The sequence below is a fragment of the Labrus bergylta genome, chromosome 6, assembly GCF_963930695.1.
Source record: "Labrus bergylta chromosome 6, fLabBer1.1, whole genome shotgun sequence".
Lineage (NCBI taxonomy): Eukaryota > Metazoa > Chordata > Actinopteri > Labriformes > Labridae > Labrus > Labrus bergylta.
This window is the reverse complement of record NC_089200.1, coordinates 12,389,056-12,413,057: the sequence shown is the minus strand read 5'-3', so window position 1 is coordinate 12,413,057 and position 24,002 is coordinate 12,389,056. Positions and strand designations below refer to the sequence as shown.

The window sequence follows — 24,002 nt, the reverse complement described above, 5'->3', positions numbered from 1 at the left end:
GTTCTTCCGTTATATTAGCTTGCTACAAGAAGAGACCAATACATAAGATATGAATTATTAAGTGTTTACAGGATAAAGCTTTAAAAGTTCTAATGGATTTTAACCTGGTAAAGTTATAAAAAATGTTACATGTAGATTTATACTGAAAATACAGTAATCTGACCTGTGTCCTATACTTGATCTTGCACATGCACTGGCTTGAAATGTAAACAAATGAGAGCAAAATGGCCTGATCTTGTCTTTATACAGATTTGCAACAGATTATTTACTCCAGCCACGAACACGAAGAAGAGAAGAAACTCTGGAGTCATTCACAGGGCAAAACTAAACGTTAACGTCTCAGAAAGAAACAGGTAAGCTGTAAGGATCAGGAGGATTTCAGGATGAAGCAAGGGATTGTCTGCCTTTAGCAGATTACAGCAGGCAACATTAGACAACATCTACCCACGATACATATAAAACCAGCCTGTTGGATCAGTCATATGCAGATTTGTTTACATTGTTTTGTGTGTCTTAGGTGAGGGCATACAGGTGAAAAGTTAAAATATAAGATTGTAGGCCGTCGAGGATTCAGGATTCAACTGTCCTCTGCAAGGTGAAGGGTCAGGCACGGTGTCACTTCAGTCGTCACTTTTGATAATCTTCATTCTTAAGACAATTTACAGCATTTTAAGGAGCAGCACACAATATTATTTTTATTTTTAAAACATCTAACTACATTTTCAGGCAGTAAAAGTACTCAAGTAATTTAAATCTCGCTGGTCCATTTTCTGATTAAAATAAAAAGAGCAGACTTATGTTCGAGATAACGGACCGACGGTGAAATACTGCTATGACTTCCTACTCCACTGAAATAAATCAGTTAGTGCCATTATTTTTACGTTGTGCAGAACCTCTCTGTTCAAAGTTAAAGAAAGTCCAAAGAAAACACATAACCCGTAGAACAGTTTGAAAAGGCATTAGACTCTACTTAGTCTAATGCCTGGTAATCACTTACTAGTGATGAACATTTCTTTTATAATCTGTTTACAAGTGTTTTTGCCTGTATTTAAAAGGTGGTGTGAGAGAAGGGCGGGACAGCAAAGTTAACTGGGATCCTCTGTTGAACCTGTCTCTTTCTCACCACATGCTGTGTTTAGCAGCTTTGCATCATGGCCAGGTAGCTGCACGCTGAGTGATGGGGGTTTTCAGGCAGCTCTTTCTCCTGCTCTGGAAGAACATCACATACCGCAGGAGGAACAAGGTGGCCACATTTTCACTACTGTTTCTAAATGGGTTGTAATACTATGAGACACAGCTTGGAGTATAAACCTGTATCTATAACACCCTCCTTTTCTTCTGTTACGCAGATCCAGCTGACCATTGAGCTCCTCTGGCCGCTCTTCCTCTTTGTCATCCTCGTCTCTGTCCGTCATTCACAGCCTTACAAACAGAGCCAATGTGAGTGTTGTTATGTAATGTGTGTCTTTTCACACACACACACACACACACACACACACACACACACACACACACTCTAAAGGTCTGAAAAATGGCCTTGTGCCAACCAGTTAAAGAGGATTAACTCACTGAGAGTGATTCTTGAACCACACACTCACGCACTTTTGTTTTCCTCGCATGCTGCATTCTGACCTTGCTTGAGAAGTTGTACTTTTCCCATTTGAAGACGTAAAAAAAAAACAGTAAAGCTACATATTGGTAGTTTATTGGTGCAGAAAATTAAAATTTCTATAGACTGAAACAAATTAGCCAAAACCCCCACAAACACAACCTTGTATATGATTAAATTAAAAATGTTACCAAAGTTAAAATTTGATCCCAACAAGTATTTATTTATGGTTTGGTAGTATCGTAAGTAAAGACGTTGATACGTTTTTCTACATGCAGCGCACTTTGCAGACTCTGCTTTTATACTTATTACCAGACGTTTCTTATTTGAACACTTACTTCTTCGTCCACGTTTCGTCCACCGGTCTTACGTTTAAAAGAAACTCAGGTTGAAGATGATATTCTTTTTTTAATTAAGAAAGCATTTTTTCTTTAAATATCAACAGCTCAGGTATTGCTCAAGTAATTGTTGAGTCCATTTTCACAATAAGTCTTTGTTTTATATTTTGGGCTAATCTAATGAGCTGCATGTGTTTCTTTCTTCTCTCCTTTGCTTTTAGGCCACTTTCCAAACAAAGCCTTGCCGTCAGCAGGCACCTTGCCCTGGATTCAGGGCATAATCTGCAACATCAACAACCCCTGCTTCCACAGTCCGACACCGGGAGAGACAGCGGGCCAAGTTGGCAACTTTGACAACTCCATGTAAGTAAAAGTAAGGGCAGCTGTCTGGAGCTGGAGGTTTAGAGTTTGTAGAATTAAATAGTGTAAAAACAAACAGACAGACAAGCTACATTCAGTTCAAGTTTTTGTTGGAAATAATTAATGTTTTTGTTAAAAATGTCCTCCTGTGACTTTTAACTCTGTAGACTAAAACGCAATGCTTTTGCTTAGAATTGACAGTAGACTGTAAGTGCAGCCATTATTTAAGTACCATTAAAATGTTGTTGAACTATTGCTTGCGTTTGCTTATTAACAGCTGAAAGGACCTGGCTAGTTTGACTGTAACTAGACTGTAGTAACATATTTTTAGCTTCTCAGCATCAGTAAGCAACGTTTAAATGTCTTGCATACTTATTCCTGCAAAAGAATAGTTTGACATGTTGAATCAAATTTTCTGGTTCTACCATTCTTTAAAGATATTAGATCATTTGATCAAAACCCCTTTGTGGCTAGATATGAAGCTACAACTAGCTGGTTAGCGTAACACAAAGAGTGGAAATGGAGTAAACACCACGTCTGGGTCTATGTTGAGATCTTTGGGCTCAATTGTTGGAGTCACAACAAAAAGCATTATATGGTTTTATGTGAGGTTATATGCAGGACTATTGTTGGCAAGGCGTTGTCTTCCTCTGGTCATTTTTTTTGCTATGAGGTTGCAAGAGAATCTTTTTTTTCGTTTCCCAGGTAGCTTTAATTTACTTTAATATCATTTAAGTAAACCTATTTTTTGTGTATCCATATTTTTTTCATTCCTTCATGGGAAGGGAAAAATTGGTGCCAAGTTACAATTAAAATGTATTTATTGCAACTTGGCGCTCAGTGATTTAACACACATAAATGTAGACAGATGAAGCTTGGTATGAAACCACCAACCCAGTGATTATTCAACGACCCACTCTCCATCTCTTGAACCACCGCTGCACTTGTTTTTAAAGTTAACCATTAAAATGCAATTCTTTTAACATCCGACTTGCTCTTGTTCATTCCCGTATCTGATCAAAAAGTCTGAATAAACAGTGTTCTGTAAGAACTTCCGGGTTCATTTTGGACACATTATTGCAGATGCAGATGGATAACTGGTGTTGAGGGTCAATCTCAAATAGTCTGTCAAACCATTTTCTAACTGCAAGTGTTCATTCCAGTAATGAGGCCTCTCATTGTCTTCCTATTACAGACTCTCTCGTCTATTTGTGGACGCCCAGACTGTTCTATCCTACAGTGGAAACCGGAGCTTCTCAGGCTTTCAGGACCTGATCAAGAGTGTCCGAAGGCTGGGAGAGAGACCTGGAGCCTGGCCAAGTATACAGCTTGTTTGAATCTCCTCTAGCACCTGAAGGGATACCTTGACATTCTGACACAGTGACACCAAAACAAAGCAGTGTTCACATTATCTAGATACCTTATTCAGCTGAGAAATGTTTTTTTCTTTTTCTCTGTAAACCTTTGATGGACACTATTATAAAGGAAGTTATTAGATATCTTTGTAGTACCCGTTATACATAATTTAAGCAGGCCAAATGGAAACAATATGGTATGAATAAATGAATGCCAAGGTATAACTATGAGGTCGTCCCCCAAGAATCAGAAGGAATTATGTATATGGAGAAACCCAATGGAGTCTTGTAGTTGAATCAAGGTCATTTGGTTCTGAATAAATTAAGGAAAGATGAGCACAAAGATGAAATCAGGGAATCCAACAGAGGCAAGCTGAAAGAGAGGGGAAAGATTGCTATGCTAATGTTGTTTTTTGAGTAACAAAATGCTATCAGGGTTTATTGTATTTTTGAGCCTGTGCTGTTCCCAGGCTGATCTGATCAGCACAGTAGCATCCTGTAGCTGAGCTGTATAAATAAATATAAACAGGTGTGGAGTGACGACTGAATGTGGTCATTTACTGCTGTTATGAAAGCAGCACAGGCAGGCTGTTTCTCCCCTCCCTGCTGTGGGCAGATTCAATTACATGACTCCTCCAGACAAACAATCGGATGAATGAAAGTAGGCCTTTACTTCGGTTGTCATCCAGTACAATGGCCGAACACACACCTGCTCAATCCGGACCTGCCGATACTGTGAAGGATACATTTCAGCCTTTTTTTCTCTTTTCACATTTTTCACCTCAAAACTGGTTTGTTTTTTTCTAAAAGGGGTAAACAACAGTTTTAGTCGCATGTGTATTTCTCACCTTTTCAGGAAGCGAACGTAATAATAGTAATAATCCAGTGATTCTGTGATAATTAACAAGTGATAATTGATGATCTGTCACAATTTGTTATTGGACTGAAGAGCACAAAATGCCCCCAAACAATAAAGTGCAGGATTCATGTTTTTGATTCAGAGCAATTTGGTGTCAGTTTTGTAACAGTTTAGTCTTAAGTCCTTTTTCTTCTGTCACACTGTCAGCTTTTTCTTTGGCCTATTAACTTCTGTTCACATTACCCTGATTCATGCCATAAGTGCCACTGTGAGGAGTCATTAAGAGGAGATACCGTGTTTAGCATATACCATATAACACCATATAAAAATAAAAATAAATGATGTCAGTACTGCATTTGGACACCAGTCAGGATGACGAGTTGTATCAGTATTTTGTCCAACACCTTTAAAGCACTTTGATAATTGTATGCACCAATTTATCCATCACCTCATTTCATGGTCGTAAAGCACTAAAAATATAGACAACAATTATCTAAACCAAAAGATTTCGTCCTCTGTTGGTCTGCAAATACTTAATAAATGTATCTGTTTTCTGCTTCAGATCTCCGTGTGGAGGATTACCTGAGACCCAATGAGACGTTTTCTTCCTTCCTTCTGACCAATAGCAGCCTGTCCCCTGTGACTGTGGACCAGCTGCTTAAGGCCCGTCTTAATTTTCAGGTGAGGTTGCCTGCTGAACAACAAACTTTTAAATGTAGAGAATAAAGACCCTCTGCATAAGGGGCAACAAGCAAGAGAGTTAAGTCCTAATTCAAAGATAAAACTAAATACTTTTTTATGGTTTTATGGTCAACTTGATAGCACTGTAATGTTTCTACTAACACAGATGGAAACTGCAGGTGAGAACAAGTTACTTAGTCTGTAAGTAGTTTGTCTCATGACCTAACAGTGTTAAAAAAAACAGGACTGCAGCAACTATTTTGTCCCATTTAGGTTGCTGTGGCTGGAGCTCAGCTGCAGCTGAAGGACCTGGTGTGTAACGCAAGCATGTTGAGACAGTTTCTGACCGTGGACGGAGGAGAAGCAACCATGAATGGCCTCCAGACTCAGCTGTGTAACCAGCCTGATGACGTCCTGCAGGAGGCTGAAAGGCGTTTCCTTACACATCTCGACTTTACCAAATTTTTCACGGTGGGAATGAGTGGAGGGAATGCTTATTTTGTTCCCGTAGTTTCTTTATGTTCACTGTGATTGTAAAGTTAATATGATCAGTAAACCTGACTGTTCTTCCTGTGTAGAGAGACCGTCTGATGGCTAATGCTGGAGACCTCAGAGTCATCAGTCAAGCTGCCACCTCGGTTTCCCAGGAGCTGACTGTCCTGATGGACGATGTAAGAACACACCTGATGAATCCATATTATGTTTGACAAAGTAGACTGTCATTGAATTCATTATTTTGAAGTAGCTTCTTCTTTTATGGGGACTAATTCAAGTGATGAAATTAATCTTGTTTTCTGAATCTGTCAGGGATAAGAGAAAGTCCTTTTTCCAGTTTGTTTTTAGTGTGCATATTTATCTCCTCTCTGCTCTCCTTCTTTAAAAACTTTTGCTTTATTTATAACTTTTTGCCTCCTTCAGTTCTCCTCTCTCTCCAGCTTTGAGGAGATGAGCGAGGCTCTTAGTTTCCTTTCTCCAGAGAATCGCTCGACGCTGCCCAGGGAGAGTTTTCGTGCTTTTTCAAGGATCATGTGCGGCCACCCTGAGGTTGGCGGTGAGCGCATCCCATCACTGAACTGGTATGAAGACAATGACATCAAGTCCTTCTTGGGAAAAAACGGCACTGAAGACACAGACCTGGACAGTGACAACAGCACCAGTAAGAGGTTTTGGACATCTTAGATTTTGTGTGCTTAGGTAGTTCTCTGACTGCGTGTGCAGTGTGTGTATGATCAGAATTGTGTGCAATCGATGACGATATCAACATAACACTATTCATAGCTTTTAGTCATGTGACTGGTGCTGAAGCCTGGAGGAAGAAAAAAAACACCATTTAGCACCGTGTGAAGCTGCAGCACAGGCTTGTTCATTTTCCATCTCTGCAAAACAACCGTTTACACCACCTGACAACCACAGAAAAATCGAGATAATCATATAAAATGCAAGTTTTGGGCACTTGGGACCATTATACAGCACACAGTCCACTATTACTTAAAATAGTCCTTGCTTCAGAGATGTTTACATAGATCTAGTAGAATCATTCTCCTTACACAGCCGTCAGGATGAAAGCCTACAAAAGTTATGACAGCTTTATGTATTTTTGATGTGTGTGGATCCATACTTCTGCCGTTTGGTGAAGTCTTAATCATCAATCATCACTGTCAGCTGTCATTTTCAGCCGGTGTTCTGGGGCTGTAATATTAGTGAAAAGGCAGAAATATTTCTCTCAAGTTAACACCTTGGTTAGTGCTTCCAATTGAAAAAACAAGTGCAGCACTAGGAAGCTGTTTCTGATTGCCAGCTGGGCGGTTCCATGTGTGTGATGTCATGTGAAAGCTATGAATAGTGAAGGTTCTAGCTGTGTGTTTTTGTGTACTTTTTGACATATTTAATAAGATGTTTATGTCTTACAATTGTCTCAACTTGTCCCCTTGTAGCTCCCTTCTGTAAAAGTTTGATCCAAGGTCTGGAGTCCAACCCTCTGTCTCGAATTGTGTGGAGAGGACTAAAACCTCTGTTTATCGGAAAACTGCTGTACACACCAGACACTCCCGCAGTACAACAAGTCATGAAAGAGGTACACAAATGAAATAACTGTCAGGAGTCTGAAAAACTATTCAAATGTTCTTGATGTGAGATGTTCTCATGGCTCCGCTGGAGAAATAAAGACTGTAGTTGAACTAAAGGCATAATAAGGCGAATGCATCCATCCAAGCTAAAGACCACTTTTGTCTGCTGAAGGTGAACAAGACATTCGAGGACCTTCTTATCCTCCAGGAGCTGAATGACGCCTGGACAGAGGTGGGACCAAGAATCAAGAATTACATGGAGACAAGTGTGGAGATTCAGCTCCTGCAGGTACGTCTCACCAGCTGCTCTCTCTCGCTCTCTACAGGAGGAGCTAAGACCCAACATTTTTTCAAAATTTGTTTTTCATGATTTTGATAGGATTTGTTGAAGCGGCCAGAGGTGGCAATACTGGTCAACCTGCGACTGGAGAACACGTCCTGGACAGCCTCAAGGATCGCACGTTTCCTGTCGACACCCTCGACAGACGTCCCACGGAAGCCCGGAGCGCCACCTACCTGGCTGAACATCTACAACGACGTCAGCCACACCATCACCACTCTCGCACAAGTCTCTGAGGTTAGCTTACTTTGGGCTTCCAGGGTTTTGTTTTTTGGATTTAAAAACTGTATCTGTGTTGTTAATTCAAACTGTGCCATCATTGTTTGAGCTTTTATTGTGTATTATTGAAAATGTCATGGCATTGAAGAGTTGATGAAATAGATGACAGTAGTTATACCTAATTCGCTCTCATTTTGCGCACATCAGTTTGAGGTATAAGAAAGGTTAAACTACAGTTTCTCTTCAATGTTTATTTATCATTCATTCTATGTGTTTGTGTTTCTTGTTATCTGTCTTCAGTGTTTCTCTCTGAACAAGTTGGAGGGGTTGCAGACGGAGGGTGAGATGATTGACAGGGCTTTGGAGCTACTGGAGGACAGACAGTTTTGGGCGGGTGTGGTGTTCTTGCTGCCAAACGCCTCGTCCCCTGACCTCCCGCCGCACGTCACCTACAAGATCCGCATGGACATTGATGATGTGGCCCGGACCAACAACATCAAGGACAGGTAGGACAAGTTGCTCTTAGCTTGCCATTCTTCTCTACAGGTATCTGGAGCTTTTCTCTGGGATTGGCAAAGAAACAGCGTTGGGTTTTGTGAATACAACTGAACAAGATGGTAAATTGCTTAAGTCACATGTACATACTGATACAATACTAAAAGATAGTGACAACTGGAATAACTGGACAAACACGATTCAGATACAGCCCAGCCCCCAGTTTTCCATTAGAAGAAGGAAATAGTTTGAGATCATAAAAGATTAACCTTTTTTAGTAATTACGCAATTAGCAGCAGTTCTATCAGGGATGAAAGTTTAAATGAATTCGTCCTGGTTGTCATGGGGAAAAAATATTTTCCATCATCTCCTCATCAAAAAATCTATGATTTAACGTAAAAAATGTTTTTAATTTGACAAAGCTATACATAGATTCTGTTTTCTGGGTGTCTCCAAAAACAAAAAAGAGGAAGAAATTGATGATGTTTTAATTTTTCTCCAGGTTTTGGGATCCTGGCCCAGCAGCAGACCCATTTAATGACATGCGCTACATTTGGGGCGGCTTTGTCTACATCCAAGACCTGGTGGAGAGAGCTGTGAACCGAATACTGACTGGAGTTCAACAAACAACGGGCCTTTACTTACAACAGATGCCCTACCCCTGCTATGTGGACGATGTGTGAGTCATATGTTGTTGCATAGCTCGCATAGCTTCTGTTCCTCACCTGACAGACACTAAAAAAAACTCATAGGTAATCCTTAAATTCCTCTAGATTTGGCTAAAGTCACACTTCTTTGATGTTTAGACCAGATGATCTTTGTGGTTCTGGATCACATTAATAATCTAGTGTTTTTTTGGATTCATGTTATGAGCTCTCTTCAACTTTTAAGGTTTGATAACATGTCAGACAAAGTGTTGGATTTTTAGCTCAATTGAATTTCAATTTTGGTTTTCCTTTTCCATCAGTGTCCTTCGAGTACTGAACCGCTCTCTGCCCCTCTTCATGACTCTGGCCTGGATCTACTCGGTGGCCATGATAATTAAAGGTGTGGTGTATGAGAAGGAGGCCAGGCTGAAGGAAACCATGAGGATTATGGGTCTTGGAACAGGGACGCTGTGGCTCAGCTGGTTCATCAGCAGCATTGTTCCCTTTCTGGTGTCTGCTGGGCTCCTTATCGCTCTTCTCAAGGCAAGACGGTCATTCTCTTTACAAAACATTTTCCATAATTATCTTAGATCAATCTAACGATAAGACTGCTTTTGTTAGGAACAATCGGTGAGTTGTTTTATAACTTTTTTTCCTTTGACTTATTACCAGTGGGGTGACATCCTGCCATACAGCAACCCGTCAGTTGTTTTTTTGTACCTGACGGCGTTTGCCACTGCCACCATTATGCAGTGTTTCCTCATCAGCACCTTCTTTTCCAAAGCCAACCTAGCTGCTGCTTGTGGAGGGCTCATTTACTTTGGCTTCTACCTGCCATACGTACTGTGTGTGGCATGGAGAGACCACCTCAACACCACACACAGAATCCTCGCTGTGAGTATAATTTGTTCAGACCTTCTAACCCGAAGAGCAGCAGCATTGAAACAAAAAAAAAACTACCATTAAATGCAATGTCAATATTCACCTTTTTTTGTTTCTCTTTGCTCAGAGTTTCCTTTCCCCCGTGGCCTTTGGTTTCGGCTGCGAGTATTTCTCTCAGTATGAGGAGCAAGGTGTGGGAATTCAGTGGCACAACCTCCAATCCAGCCCAGTGGAAGGAGACTCGTACAGCTTCATTACCTCGATAGTCATGCTATATGTGGACGCCTTCATCTATGCCCTCAGTGCCTGGTATATCGAAGCAGTGTTTCCTGGTAGGACAATTGGAAATATAGTTTATGCTGTATGTCAATATTTAGCATATAGTATGGTATTTTTGTTGTGTTAAAAGTAAGTGGAAATGTTTTATTAGATGCTCTGAATTTAACATTTCACACTCTACTATAACTAAAAAAAAACAGGCAGAATACACTTCATGTATTATAGTTTGATAATGAGTTTTTAAAGACAGTTTTTAAGATGGTTCTATCATCATTTCAATGACAGTGAGTGTTTTGCCAAGCAGCTCTCCATTGGAAGAAAGGCCAAGGATAGAAGTTTTAAACAATCCCTTTCTCTGCTTGATTTGGACGAAGTAAATACATTTTATCGAGACTTAATGTGTGCGTCTATATGTGTTTTTTTTTTTTACATCAGGTGAATATGGGATACCCAGGCCCTGGTATTTTATCTTCCAGCTGAATTATTGGGGTGGCGTTCCTCTGGAGGCAGGCATGCCAATCCCCCCCGCACCTACAGAGCAGGATGAAGGTATAAGACTCTCAATGCTACTTAATATCGATCAATCAACTCTCATCTAAATATTATGTTATTTATATAATGGCTACAGGTGGTTTTTCTTTTCCTACACCACACTGGGGGGGGGATAAACAAGGTAGCTTGAACAGCTAGCATGTTTTTCTGGCCTTACTGGAAGTTCCACGCTGAACTAATTTCTACAAATCAAGTCAATCGTCTGAGACATTAAGTCCATCAACTGTAGAGTTGAAGAACACAACTGTGTCGCGTTACCCACAATCCCTTTCATTTTGAGCTTGTGCCTTGTAGAAATATCTTGTTGAAATGTGTGATTATGTTTTCATCAAGTAGAAAGCCATTGTTATCATTTTGCAGATGGCTTCTGCTCGTTGTTCTACACTTACTAAATGTGGAATTAGCACTCGATACTCAAGCATTGTAACTACACAACATTTACATGGATACAAAAGAATAACTTTCACTGTATTTAATATTTTACTGTCATCAGATCACATTGAACCAGAGCCCAACAACTTGACCCTGGGTGTGAGTATCCGAAACCTAGTGAAAATCTACAACAAAGGAGCCAAACTGGCCGTCAATCATCTTAATCTGAAGTTCTACGAGGGACAGATCACCTCCTTCCTTGGCCACAATGGAGCCGGAAAAACAACAACCATGTACGGAGCAGACCTGACAAGTGAAAGTCGATCACTCTGTAATGTTTACTTACATTATATTTATAAGAGCGGTGCAGAGTTGTATTTCTACGAGGACAGAGTGCAACATAATCAGTTTGATTTTGAAAAATGTCAGGATTTAGAGCCACTATTTAACAGTTTGAGTGAAGAAAAGCTAAAGTTAAAAATGAGGAAGCAAAACCAAACTGAAACAGTAAAACACTGGCAGGTTTAATACTGGCACCAGCTCACTGAATATATTCTACAATCCAATCTCTTCAAGTTTATTCATATAATGCCCTTTGTGCCTTTACTGTGGCTAAACCTGCTGTTTTTTTATCACTTTGTTATCCTAACATGTTTTGGGATAAAGTAGTCATTGAGTTAGCAGCAGACACATTTAAACACAGGAGGAGTTTCTTAATTAGGGTGTCAATCAAATTGGGATGTGGTTTAAAACAAAAAGTTGTGTATTCTTATTTTAATGTTATGTTTCTCAGATCTGTCCTGACCGGCCTGTTCCCACCAACCTCGGGCACGGTGTACATACAGGGGATGGACATCCGCCATGACATGGACCTCATCAGGAGAACGCTGGGAGTTTGTCCTCAACACAATGTCCTGTTTGACATGTAAGACTTCAGCTGTGCTCTTTTTATAAATCACTGTGATTGGACCAGACTGATTGATGTTCTTATGTTTCAGCTGTGATTGAACTCATCATTTTTCTGTGGTTACTTTTGTTGGATTACAGACATTGTAATCACAGGCTCCATAACTCAAGAGTCTTTAGAGCCTTTTTTTCTGTGTGGTGTTTATTCCAGTGATTGATAGTTTTTTTTTTAAATTAGTCAAATGACAATTGGATGATTGCCATTCACCCGAATTATAAAAACAAATGTGTGAAAGGATTTGATTGGTTTAAAACAGTTATATATGTTGTGTGTCTCTCTTTCACTCTCAGACTAACAGTAGAGGAGCACATGTGGTTTTATGGCTGTATGAAAGGTTTGTCAGAAGAAGAGGTGAAAGCTGAGCTTGACACTCTGCTGGGTGATGTCGGCCTGCTGCACAAACGCCACGAACAAGCCAAAAACCTCTCTGGTAAATGCTCTAGTTAATTTAAAATCATGATCCTCACTTTGGACAATTTGCAACGACCACTGTTTATTTGAGGGAGGATTTGGTGTTTCTTAAAAAATAACCCTACCTGTGTCTCTCCATCAGGTGGCATGCAGAGGAAGCTGTCTGTGGCAATAGCATTTGTCGGAGGCTCTAAGGTGGTTGTTCTGGATGAACCGACAGCCGGGGTGGATCCTTACTCTCGAAGAGGAATCTGGGATCTTCTGCTCAAATATCGCAAAGGTGCCAATATTAACCTCTGTATTTTTATTCTGATGAAACCTAATTTCAAAGAGACACAAAATTTTAAGATATAAACCATAAAAAAATATTTTAAGAGTGGCAAGAATCAAGTCTTCATGTGATGTGAACATTACATTATACACACAAGAATAGTCTTAAGAAAGTGCTGAAAAATAGTATAGTTTGCCTGATATGTCAGCTGGAGAATGGGAGAAAAGAGTCTCACATAACCCTTAATAAAATCTATATGAAGAGCCAAATAGGAGTTGCTCATGAGTCCCTCAAAATAAACAAAAGATACCTTCAAGAAATAGTCACCATGCATACTTGCTGACCTTCTCCATCAGACCGGACCATCATCCTGTCCACCCATTACATGGACGAGGCAGAGCTACTAGGCGACCGGATCGCCATCATCTCTCAGGGAAAGCTGTGCTGCTATGGCTCACCACTCTTCTTGAAATCCCGCCTTGGATCAGGCTACTACCTCACTGTGGTGAAGAAGGAGGGACTGGACACCAGCACTCTCAGCAGCACCAGTATCTGCACCAGCACCAGCATCAGCACCAACAAGCTACCTCCTCTCAAGGTCAGATTTCTTTCTCAACTGAAATAATCCAGGAAAAGTCCTGTTTACTTTATGCATTTGCAGCAACATTCATCCACCAAACATTAAAATATGCCACATTGACAAACAAATATGAAGGAAAACAACTATAAGGGAATCAAGATCTTGGACATATCAAGTTTAGTTTCTTAGACTTGGAGATTGCAAAACTGCAGGAGGGATGCAAAGAGTCTTTAATGTAGAAATTGAAATGCACATCCTGAAAATTCCTCCAAAATTAGCCACTGAAATGTTTATAGATTGTCGTAAAAATCTCACCACCAAATGTTTCCTCAAAGCCTGTTTTCTATGTTTCAGCACAGTGAATCATCCATGAGTGAGGACACCGGGCTGGGAAGTGAGGAGAGCAGCCTATGTGAGTGTTTAACCACTAAGTGACCTCAACAGAATGCTGAGGTGATACAGTGATAGTAAATTCTAAACTCTAAAAACAGCATTGATTGTGGATGATTAAATCAGAAAGAGCCATCGAACACTCAGGCTAAATGTTTCGTTCTTATCATGAACTCTCTCCTCATTATCGTCTTTATGGCAGACCTGGCGGCGTTGCTAGCCCTGGCACATCACCACATACCTGGTGTGAGGCTGGTGGAAGAGTCAGGCCGCGAGGCCGTGATAAACCTGCCGCAGACGGCTGCCATGGACAGCAGCCTGGCCGTCTTTCTGTCAGAACTGGATCAGAGGCTGAATGAGTTGGGCATCAGCAGCTACGGCCTTTCAGACAGCACACTGGAGGAGGTGAGACTTTTACATTGTTTTTAATTGATAAATCACTAAATAAAAAACACCTGATCCACCTTCACAGACTTTTTTTCCCCTGAACATTCTTTGGAATTATTAATACCAACATTAACAAGTTCCCAAAGGAAGTGGTTAAAAAAATTCAGAAAATGTAGGGTAAAAAACACAACAAGAACAAACAAAACATTTGGAATGAAGTATTGTTTAATTTACAAGGAGACTGTTTTCACAAAGATGTACACTAGATGTTAATGTAATGAGAATAAACCGGATGGCAGGAGAAGTATGCTGTTTTTTTAGGGAATCCCATTGTGGCTACCTTTGTTAGCAAGAAGCTAATCACAAATAACAAATGCACATTCTTAAACCAGCTACAAGATTACAATGGTAGATTAGATTAGATGTTTATTGCCATATGCACAGGTACAGGACAGTCCAGGTACATTGTGCTTTTTGTGTATTTCTCCCAGAGTCAGCTCTACAAACAAGTTAAAAATATATCAAAAATAGAATAGCAATATAAATATTACAGTAGATAAAATAAATAGTAACAACTAAGAAAAAAATATATACACTGTACAGAAACTATCAACTCTCAAGATAGAAATTACAAAGGGAGACACTGTAAAATGAAATAAAAATATAAATGTTTTTTTGTCCTGTTTTGTTCTAATTTTTTCTTTATTGCCATTTAAACAGAGTTTGTAGGAATTTGTTTTTGTGAGCCACACAAGACAACAACAAAATGATTAACTCCACTCAAATGCAATGAACACCTTACCATTAAATAAAGAAATCATGAAAGTAACTTACAAGACGGCTAAAAAAAAAAACACCTATAGATGATGCTGAAAATTAAAGATGCGTTTCAGTTATTGATCTGACCAAATGGAAGTTAACTCCTAACCTTACCTGTATATATCTGTGAAGTGACTGTATGTGCGTCAGCCTAACATATTCACTATTTGACATTACTGTAGTGAGCCTTCAGTTGTCTTACCAGTGTGATCTACAGGAGCTGAACAGGGTCATTTCCGGAGGGTTAGGCATTTGTGTAGCAGCCACGGTCTTAATGGGTTTAATGTTAACATCAGATTAGCTTTGATTGTGACCTTATGGAGCCAGATAAGTGTAGATGAGTGTGAAAAAGTCACACATCCTCTGCTCCTTAGACTTCTGATTAATCTTCTGGATGCGGTTTTACTGCCCCCTGCTGTATGCTCATATGCCACTCTTGTGTATGCCACTCGTATGCTGGGGCATATGCCACTCATATGCAGCATATGCAGCGGCACATAGGTGGACCAGACCGGCATATACCGCATATGAGTGGCATATGCCGGTCTGGTCCACTCTGCAACACAAAAGAGGATTTACATTTTTCATCCTGACCCCTTGTGTTAATTTCTAGATCTTTTTGCGGGTTGCGGAGGAAACAGGCGTGGATGCTGAAACAGAGTCACAGGCTGAATCTTCCCAAAGACTGCAGGAGTCAGCTGGGCAGAGTGCAGAGAGGCAAAATGCTGAAGAACCAGAGACAGGTACACATACACACACACTCACACACACACACACACGCACTCTCCAAGACAAACAGATTTGTGTTCATACCCCACAGTGTTTCCATGTACAGTCTACAGTTTAGTCTACAAACTGTGTCTGTCTGTTTCAACAATGCTGCCAGGAAGGAAAAGGCTTCGTAAGCAAGGTACCTACTAATCATCCTCACTGAGAATCATGATTTGATAGAAATGGTTTATTTACGACCAAAGATTGTCCTCACTCTGTCACACAATAATTCAATGTGTGAGTCAGTTGTTGTATCACATCTGCTCTGTTTTCTGTGGCTCTTATCTGTCAGGGGTCTCCGTAGTATCGAAGGTGGACAACACTTTGTCAGCCCATTATATAACCATCATCCTGTGTTTGTATCGCTTACAGAACCTCAAGAGACAGACCTGCTGAGTGGAGAATGCCGAGGTGGGATCCCCCTGACCGGTTGGTGGCTGACCTGGCAGCAGCTGAAGGCTCTTTTCATCAAACGCTGGCTTTATGCCCGAAGAAGCCGCAGGGGCTTCTTCGCTCAGGTGATGACAAAACATCAGGGGCAACTGTTAGAGATAATCAGTTCTTGGTGATTTTCCAGCTTAGGAAAGTTACATTTTTTTCAAAGCCTCATTGTTGAATTATCAGTTATTAATTATTGAAAACTCACTCTCTGTTTTTAGACTTGGGATGTTTTTTCATGTAAAGGTTGATTTGTGCTTCAGATTGTGTTGCCTGCTATGTTCGTGCTGATCGCTCTGCTCTTCAGCCTCATTGTTCCTCCCTTTGGGAAGTATCCTGCCCTGCAACTGCAGCCCTGGATGTACGGAGAACAGTACACCTTCTTCAGGTATACCTGCATCCCAATGTTCATACTTACAATATTTAGCAGAAGAAGAGTGTTCCTGCTGCTAATTTGGTCGGTCTGCACGATCACTCCCTCACAGCATAATGGATTAAATCAATGCAACCTATGATATAAGAAATACTACCTACACAAACAGTCATATTCGTATGAACACATGCGAAATATTGATGTTCTCCAAAACATTTTATATTATAATTATAACATTTATAGATCATTTTTTATAGCTATTTCATTTTTATATATGTATCATATCCATTTTTTTACCCTGCTCTTAATTTTCACTGTTTTTTGAAAGGTAATTCCTTTTTTTATTTATTTTTTGCACCACTCAAAAGAAAATAGTTAAAAGAAAAAATACCGGTCATAGTTACCTCTCTTGTAAATTTTTGTTGAACTTTCTGACATCTAGTTTTGTATTTACAGTCATGACAGACCGGGTAATCCTGCCATGGAGAATCTGCTCGAAGCCTTGTTGGACCAGCCAGGTTTTGGTACCAAGTGCATGGAGAAAGAGGAAGAAGACAATAGCATGTAAGAAACCCCATTGACGAATAGAATAACGGTGTCTCAGCAGCATCAGTTGGAACAGGAACTGAAAGGAACCGTGATAAAGTGTCAGAGACTTTAAACCTTAAGTGCAAATAAACCCTCTAAGCAGACACTGTATTTCAGTGAGTAAGCCATGATCTCTCCGTGTGTCGCCTGCAGGAATCCTCAATGTAAAGGCGAGAGGGCGGGTCCATTAATGCGGCCACAGGTCTCACTCTCCACCTGGCAGATGTTCAGCAGAGGCAACTGGAGCAAAGACAAACCCTCCCCTGAGTGTCAGTGTAGCACAGAGGATGTCCGCAGGATGCTCCCTGACTGCCCGCAGGGTGCCGGTGGTCTGCCGCCTCCACAGGTCAGTGCAGTATCCGGTCAGGACCAACGTTTAAGCCTGCAGAGTTGAATGGTCTCATTTCTGTTCCCTATTACATACTAGAATGACATTTCATGACATGTTGATTTCAAAGTGAAAGCACATACTGGATCTGAAAAAAATCACCATCTCATATTTTAATATTTGCAGTTTGCTGGCTCTTGAGCTTTTCTGTTTACCTTTCAGATCAAGAGGCTGACTGGAGACGTCCTCCAAAATCTGACAAGTTATAACATAAGTGATTACCTGGTGAAAACCTACTCTCAGATCCTCAAGAAAAGGTACCTCATTCAAATAATACAGTAACATCATGCACTTAATAATGTTACTTTGGTTTTCTATTTTAGATACATTTGGTTATGATGTAGATAAATATGGTCAAGAATTGTTAACCTTTGCTTCTTCTCTCTGTCGTGTTTTGATTGTTGACCTTTAGAAAAGTATGTGAATCTACCTTTTTGCTAGATTCAAGTTTGCAATCAGTGTTTTATTTTTGGGGTTCTGACATGCATTATCTTTCAGACTATACTGTTTGATTCTCAAATTGTCCTTGAAACCTGATAATAGGAGATTTAAGTAGGGCTGTTGAAATTAATCGTGATGCAGACGAGGACGATTCTGCATCAATGCAGTGACAGAACTGACATTAATAGATTTTCCGGCTGTGGCTGGACCTGTATAATTTATTTATTTTGGTTTCATATATGTTGAAATTGATTTCTAAAGCATTTTCTAAATGATCAAAATAGCTCATATTTATCGGACTGCCTGTGTTTATTGATAAAAACAATTGTGCAAAAATATAGAAAATTGAAGATGCAACTCATCGTGATGCATCGAGATTTCGAAATCTGTAATCGAAAATAAATTTGTAATCGAATCGTGAGACCAGTGATGATGCACAGCCATATTCAAAAGAATGAAAACATGTCATTTAGAAATGATTTATCTTGAATCCCTTAAGACATGTAACATTTATGTTTATATGGAAAACTCTCGTATTTTTCTGTGTCATTAACAGCCTAAAAACCAAGAAATGGGTGAACGAGTTCAGGTAAGACGCTTTCTTGAAACACCATTTTGAAATAAAAATCTGGAGTAATGATAGTTATAGTTTGTGGGTTAAACATTTTTAAAACTTAACTTTTTTGAGGGACGGGTAAAAAACTGTTTCACACTAAACATGTCCAAATATTGTTGAAAGCCTTATTTCTGTGTTGCAGATACGGAGGATTTTCCCTTGGAGGCAGCGCCACGCAGACTTTATCTCAGGTCAACCACGTCCAAGACTCTGTCATGGCAATCAGGACTCAGTACAGAGTTCCACAGGTATAAATTAGGGTTTAGGTTAAATCAACTGAAGCTGCTGTCTTCCTGATTGGTCTTGTTATTTTTTGACATTCTTTGATTCATCACAGAATAGTTCACTTGATCATCTGCTGGAAAGACTGCCGGGTTTTCTAGAAGGATTGAACAGTAAAGACAATGTCAAGGTAAATGTTTGTCTGAATATATGTCTTCACTTTGTCTTATAAGGAAAAGCATAACATGAAAAATTTAATCAGTTTGAAACTATTATTACAAGTGTTTGTATTGTCTGGCCTAACAGACTTTGGATGATAAATGGATTTCTGTCAGAAACTTTTGAACTTTGAAAACAACATGACTCTGTGGCCAAACACTTTTCAGTAGCTACACACAATTTTAATAGTGAAACTAAATTTCTCTCGTTTGTTCTCAGGTGTGGTACAACAACAAAGGATGGCATGCCATGGTGTCATTTGTCAACGTGATAAACAATGGACTGCTGAGAGCGAGTCTGCCACCGGGTCCAGAGAGGAGGAAACACGGCATCACTGCCTACAACCATCCACTCAACCTCACCAAGGAACAACTCACTGAAATGGCAATGTTAGTTCACTGCTGTGCAATTTAAAGATTTAGATGTTGGGAGAAGTGATTTCTTGTGCTTGGTAATTATCTCAAAAGGTAAATTTAGCTCAATCAGGACACGTTAAATCTGATGGATTACTCTCTGAATTAGGTTTAAAGTCTTCATTTGGATTTTAAAGTCATAAGGCTGTGATGAAAAGTCCACTTTTATGAGTGTTGTGCATATTCAAAACGTATACCGTAGTGACGGCCTGTGGGGTTTTTTCTGTACCTGATTGGATTTCCCCTCCCCCCTCTTAGGATGACTACGTCTGTGGATGTTCTGGTTTCCATCTGCGTGATCTTTGCCATGTCCTTTGTGCCGGCCAGCTTCGTCCTGTTTCTGATCGAGGAGCGAGTCAGCAAAGCCAAACACCTGCAGTTTGTCAGTGGAGTCAAACCCATCCTCTACTGGCTGGCCAACTTCACCTGGGACATGGTCAGTTCTTCACCAGCAAAAGACCCACACTTGATTTATTGTCAGATTTCAGGAAACTGGATAATCCCTCCACTGACATTAAATATATGCCATTATATTTATCTTTTAACTGTAGTTTTAGTTATAGTAATAGTAGTTCTAGCATACTTTCTAAGGTGTTGTAAGATCATTAAATATAACATTTTATTATTAGAACATTTTGTCATGTGGAAAGTAAAGGCACTGCATTATTAACACTTTATTCCCCTTTTAATTAAATTTTCAGCCGAAGTTTAAACCTTAGATTGTGGAAAAAAGAAATTAATGTCATGTAGCCCCCATGACATCAATGATTGGTTTGTAGACAGGGTATCTTTTTAAAAAGCTTCTAGATTTTGACTAAATTCACAAAATGAACATCATGTTGTTCTGAAGAAGACTTGACACCAGCGACTGAGAACATCAACATGTTAGGAAATGTTAAATGAGGTGAATAATCAACTAAAGTGTGGATGTTTTATCATAAACTTAAGAACTTTTTTTGCATTTGCAGTCATCCCCTGCTTGCATTACAAAGAATTCAGGTTCAAGACTGGCTTCAATTATCAGACCCAGAGATTATGTCTACTTCCTATAAACAGTCTATAGTGAAATCACAGAAGGCTACATCAAATACGTATCAACCTCCTCAACCTTTGCAGCGATCTCAAAACATTCTTTTTCACGTTTATTTATTTTTATGATGTCTGGTCTGAAACACTTGTAACTGAAGAACAAGCTGTTTTCAGCTTTATCACATCTGAACCCAATTTGTACATTGTCCCAATGGCCACTGGAAAATAACAACATTTTGAATTTCAGTTTAATATTCATATACACGTATACACAGACCCTCTTTTATAATCTATTTTGTTATCTTTTTTAGTTGAACTACACCGTCCCGGCCACCATGGTGGTGCTGATCTTCATCGGTTTCCAGCAGCAATCATACGTCTCAGAAACCAACCTGCCCGCTCTCGTCCTGCTCCTCCTGTTCTATGGGTACATTAATGCAGACTCCGTTGATCTCTGTTCATGTTGTTACACTTCTAAAATCATCCGTCATCAAAAATGTAACCAACTTTGCCTCATGCATTAACCAGGGATATTTCTTACTAGCATATTGCATCTACTTAAATTTAAACGAGGGGGAACATTTATGTACAGGAAACATCCAGTCTTGATTTTTGCCACTCTTTTTTTGTTGCCTTTTTTTTTTTTGTCTTTTTGCTCCCCAAATAAACACAATAACTGTAAACTCAACTTAGCTTATTGACACAGAATGACTTCTTCATACAAGCAAACGGAAAAAAGTTGATAAAAAATGACCATGACAGGATTGTTGTCTGTAACAAAAGTGAGGCACTGTGTTTATCGTCACCATTTAAAAACCTCGTCATCCTTTGCAGGTGGTCCATCACACCTCTGATGTACCCAGCATCCTTTCTGTTCAGCGTCCCCAGCACAGCCTACGTGGTTCTGACCTCCATCAACCTCTTCATCGGAATCAACGGCAGCATCGCCACTTTTGTCCTGGAGCTTTTTGTTGACGAGGTAGATAAAGTCAATTTTTATTGGCAACTTGATCATAATAATTCAAACGAAATGTAAGTTGTACACTTTTTAACGCATCGAAGCATTCATCTGAGAGAACTTCAATTCAGTTGGAGCTCTTGAACTGTGTTATGGACGTGAAATGGGAATACCGTCTTTAAATGTTGAGTTAGTTTGATGCTTCTTTAACAAGTGCGACATTTCAGAGGTTTGTTTCCATTCCAGCACCTGAACGAGGTGAACAGGATCTTGAAGAAGGTGTTTCTCATCTTTCCTCACTTCTGCCTGGGACGAGGTCTCATCGACATGGCCAAAAACCAAGCCATGGCAGATGCCTTTCAGAGACTGGGTACTTATACATCAAACACATATCCATAAAATCTGTTCTATATTTCACATCTGACCTGATTAAACTGTGTGTGTAAAGAATGTCCTTCCCTGGGTTTCTTCATTGTCCAGGCACAAAGCAGACTCTGGACCCTCTCCAGTGGGACTTTGTAGGGAAGAACCTTTTTGCTATGGCCGCTGAAGGAGTGATCTTCTTCATCTTCACCATACTGCTGCAGTACAAGTTCTTCTTCAGCTTTAAGTATGTTTTAAAAGACTATTTCAAATGACAGGAGAGGCAGTCTGCTTTTCCTTTCTCCCAGCACCTCTCTGCCAAACATCAGATTACCATTATTTCACTGATTATTGCTGTTGAGCTTATAGTCCTGTTGCAGTGGGTGAAAGGTGCCATGCGTGTGTGTTAGATAATTAAATAAAAATATATTATCAGACTTAAACTACTAATACAATATAATACAGTATGTGTAGACGAAGGGATGACATATTTTACTTCTTTCTTTGTGGTCAGAATCAATACCACAAAGCTTGTGAAGCAGAGCACTTCTAAAGGCAGAGATGATTAATAAATGTGTTAAAGTACCTCCTGTGTAGAAAAACCACAAACATTAGTAGTTGAAATGAATCAAACATGGTGATTTTTTTTTCTTCTCCTTTCTATTCAGGCCCTGGTGGGCTGAGCCTGAGATACCTCCGCTTGGTCCTGAGGATGAGGATGTGGCTAGGGAGAGAGAGAGGGTCAAAAGTGGGAAAGCACAATCAGACATCCTCACCATGATCGACCTGAGCAAGGTAAAGTGAAGCAAGACGAGGAACTGACACTGTTTTCTAATGTGGCGAAGCTAAAAGCAAAAATAAGCCATGAAAAACATTCAAACTACTCACTATAGTCCTGTTCATAAGAGCTACATATATGTATTTTTTGTTAGAATAACTCAAATTAAAGAGCACAGTGTTTTATTGCCCAATGTTGCACATCATCTCTTTGGCTCAGTTGTGAATTAAGGGACCTTTTTTGTCGTAGGTTTATAAAGCGGGCAGGAAGCCGGCAGTGAATCGCCTCTGCCTTGGGATTCCCCGTGGAGAGGTAAGATATTGCATTCACCCCAAAATATCACTGATTCTATGCAATGAAAACACACACAAATGATCAGACTTTTGTTCTAATCAAGCAGTGTGTTTGTCGACCACAGTTTCATTGATGAATCAATATTTTCCCTCCAAAAAGAGGCATTGTAGGTAATGTGTTTTATTGTCCCCGCTGCTATAACTAGTGTGTCTGCTAGATGTGTTTGTATAGCTGCTCCTGTTTTTACTACCATGTCTGTTACCATTAATAATACCCCTACTGCTGTTTACCGATAATACTTCTACTTCTAATACAGCAGCTTCCTCGGCTTCAACCACAACTCTTATGTCTAATACTTCAGTAACATCTGTGATACTTGAGCTACTTGTCTGAATATTGTGATTTAGTCAAAAGGGAAAGGTCCCCGCTGCTGACTACAGCTTATGGGTGTGTAGATGTATTTGTAACTTTATTTTTTTTGGGCTATATCCATAAGTGTTTTGGCTTGCTGGGGGTGAACGGAGCAGGGAAGACCTCTACCTTTCGCATGCTGACCGGAGACACTGCTATCACCTACGGCGAGGCTTTCCTCAATCACTACAGGTACAAACCTTATTCCACTTTTCCACACGGGCCTTCTTTTACTCACATGAAGTTTATTTTTTTATATAGAGATTTATTTATGAGTCTATCCAGGATATAAAGTAAATTGTGTTGTATGTTATGGAAAACCATCATCAAGATCCCTAAACTTTGGAAGGAATTTGGTACTAGAGAGTGCAAAAAATTGGCAAGGTCGTATTTGGAGTATTAACATAATCAGCAACAGGGATGCCATCAGTGCAACGTTGGGGCTAGTGTTGATATTATTGTTTAACTGTGAGTTTCTGTTTTCAGTGTGCTGACAGAGATGGAGCGAGTCCACCAGCTGATGGGTTATTGCCCACAGTTTGACGCAATCAGCGACCTGCTGACGGGTCGGGAACATCTGGAGCTGTTTGCACGCCTGCGGGGGGTGCCAGAGGAGTCTGTCGCCAAGGTAGCAAATTGTAAAATTCACGTCAGAACAGCTGATATGAAGAACTTCAATTTTGTTTGTTTGTTTAAGATTTACTTTGGGGCTTTTATGACTTTATTTGGTAGATAACAAGATATAGACAGTGGAGAGAGTAGGTAATGAATAACACGCTGGAAAGAGTCTGACGGTCGAATTCTAACCCAGGTCGCCCACT

General features: G+C 39.9%; 1 protein-coding gene across 2 annotated transcripts in view; it reads left to right on the top strand.

Annotated features, from left to right (window-relative positions):
- abca7 (ATP-binding cassette, sub-family A (ABC1), member 7) overlaps positions 1-24,002 on the top strand; it is a 28,792-nt gene that overhangs the window by 484 nt on the left and 4,306 nt on the right. Inside the window, exons 2-46 of one of the 2 annotated variants that reach the window (XM_065955762.1) lie at positions 250-353; positions 1,140-1,243; positions 1,350-1,440; positions 2,169-2,310; positions 3,503-3,627; positions 5,084-5,202; positions 5,476-5,673; positions 5,781-5,873; positions 6,121-6,358; positions 7,137-7,276; positions 7,441-7,557; positions 7,648-7,845; positions 8,128-8,333; positions 8,825-9,001; positions 9,290-9,512; positions 9,642-9,863; positions 9,979-10,183; positions 10,566-10,679; positions 11,176-11,347; positions 11,848-11,979; positions 12,312-12,451; positions 12,575-12,712; positions 13,060-13,301; positions 13,638-13,695; positions 13,876-14,078; positions 15,493-15,622; positions 15,766-15,789; positions 16,023-16,168; positions 16,352-16,476; positions 16,918-17,025; positions 17,203-17,395; positions 17,600-17,694; positions 18,435-18,467; positions 18,637-18,742; positions 18,832-18,906; positions 19,155-19,324; positions 19,607-19,784; positions 20,689-20,804; positions 21,212-21,356; positions 21,582-21,705; positions 21,816-21,945; positions 22,367-22,493; positions 22,726-22,788; positions 23,267-23,373; positions 23,668-23,809. In XM_065955762.1, the coding sequence (XP_065811834.1) occupies positions 1,178-1,243; positions 1,350-1,440; positions 2,169-2,310; positions 3,503-3,627; positions 5,084-5,202; positions 5,476-5,673; positions 5,781-5,873; positions 6,121-6,358; positions 7,137-7,276; positions 7,441-7,557; positions 7,648-7,845; positions 8,128-8,333; positions 8,825-9,001; positions 9,290-9,512; positions 9,642-9,863; positions 9,979-10,183; positions 10,566-10,679; positions 11,176-11,347; positions 11,848-11,979; positions 12,312-12,451; positions 12,575-12,712; positions 13,060-13,301; positions 13,638-13,695; positions 13,876-14,078; positions 15,493-15,622; positions 15,766-15,789; positions 16,023-16,168; positions 16,352-16,476; positions 16,918-17,025; positions 17,203-17,395; positions 17,600-17,694; positions 18,435-18,467; positions 18,637-18,742; positions 18,832-18,906; positions 19,155-19,324; positions 19,607-19,784; positions 20,689-20,804; positions 21,212-21,356; positions 21,582-21,705; positions 21,816-21,945; positions 22,367-22,493; positions 22,726-22,788; positions 23,267-23,373; positions 23,668-23,809 (6,096 nt within the window). In that variant the 5' untranslated portion in view covers positions 250-353; positions 1,140-1,177. The remainder of the gene's footprint in view (positions 1-249; positions 354-1,139; positions 1,244-1,349; positions 1,441-2,168; positions 2,311-3,502; positions 3,628-5,083; positions 5,203-5,475; positions 5,674-5,780; positions 5,874-6,120; positions 6,359-7,136; positions 7,277-7,440; positions 7,558-7,647; positions 7,846-8,127; positions 8,334-8,824; positions 9,002-9,289; positions 9,513-9,641; positions 9,864-9,978; positions 10,184-10,565; positions 10,680-11,175; positions 11,348-11,847; positions 11,980-12,311; positions 12,452-12,574; positions 12,713-13,059; positions 13,302-13,637; positions 13,696-13,875; positions 14,079-15,492; positions 15,623-15,765; positions 15,790-16,022; positions 16,169-16,351; positions 16,477-16,917; positions 17,026-17,202; positions 17,396-17,599; positions 17,695-18,434; positions 18,468-18,636; positions 18,743-18,831; positions 18,907-19,154; positions 19,325-19,606; positions 19,785-20,688; positions 20,805-21,211; positions 21,357-21,581; positions 21,706-21,815; positions 21,946-22,366; positions 22,494-22,725; positions 22,789-23,266; positions 23,374-23,667; positions 23,810-24,002) is intronic. The other variant, XM_065955763.1, reaches the window with a different exon arrangement.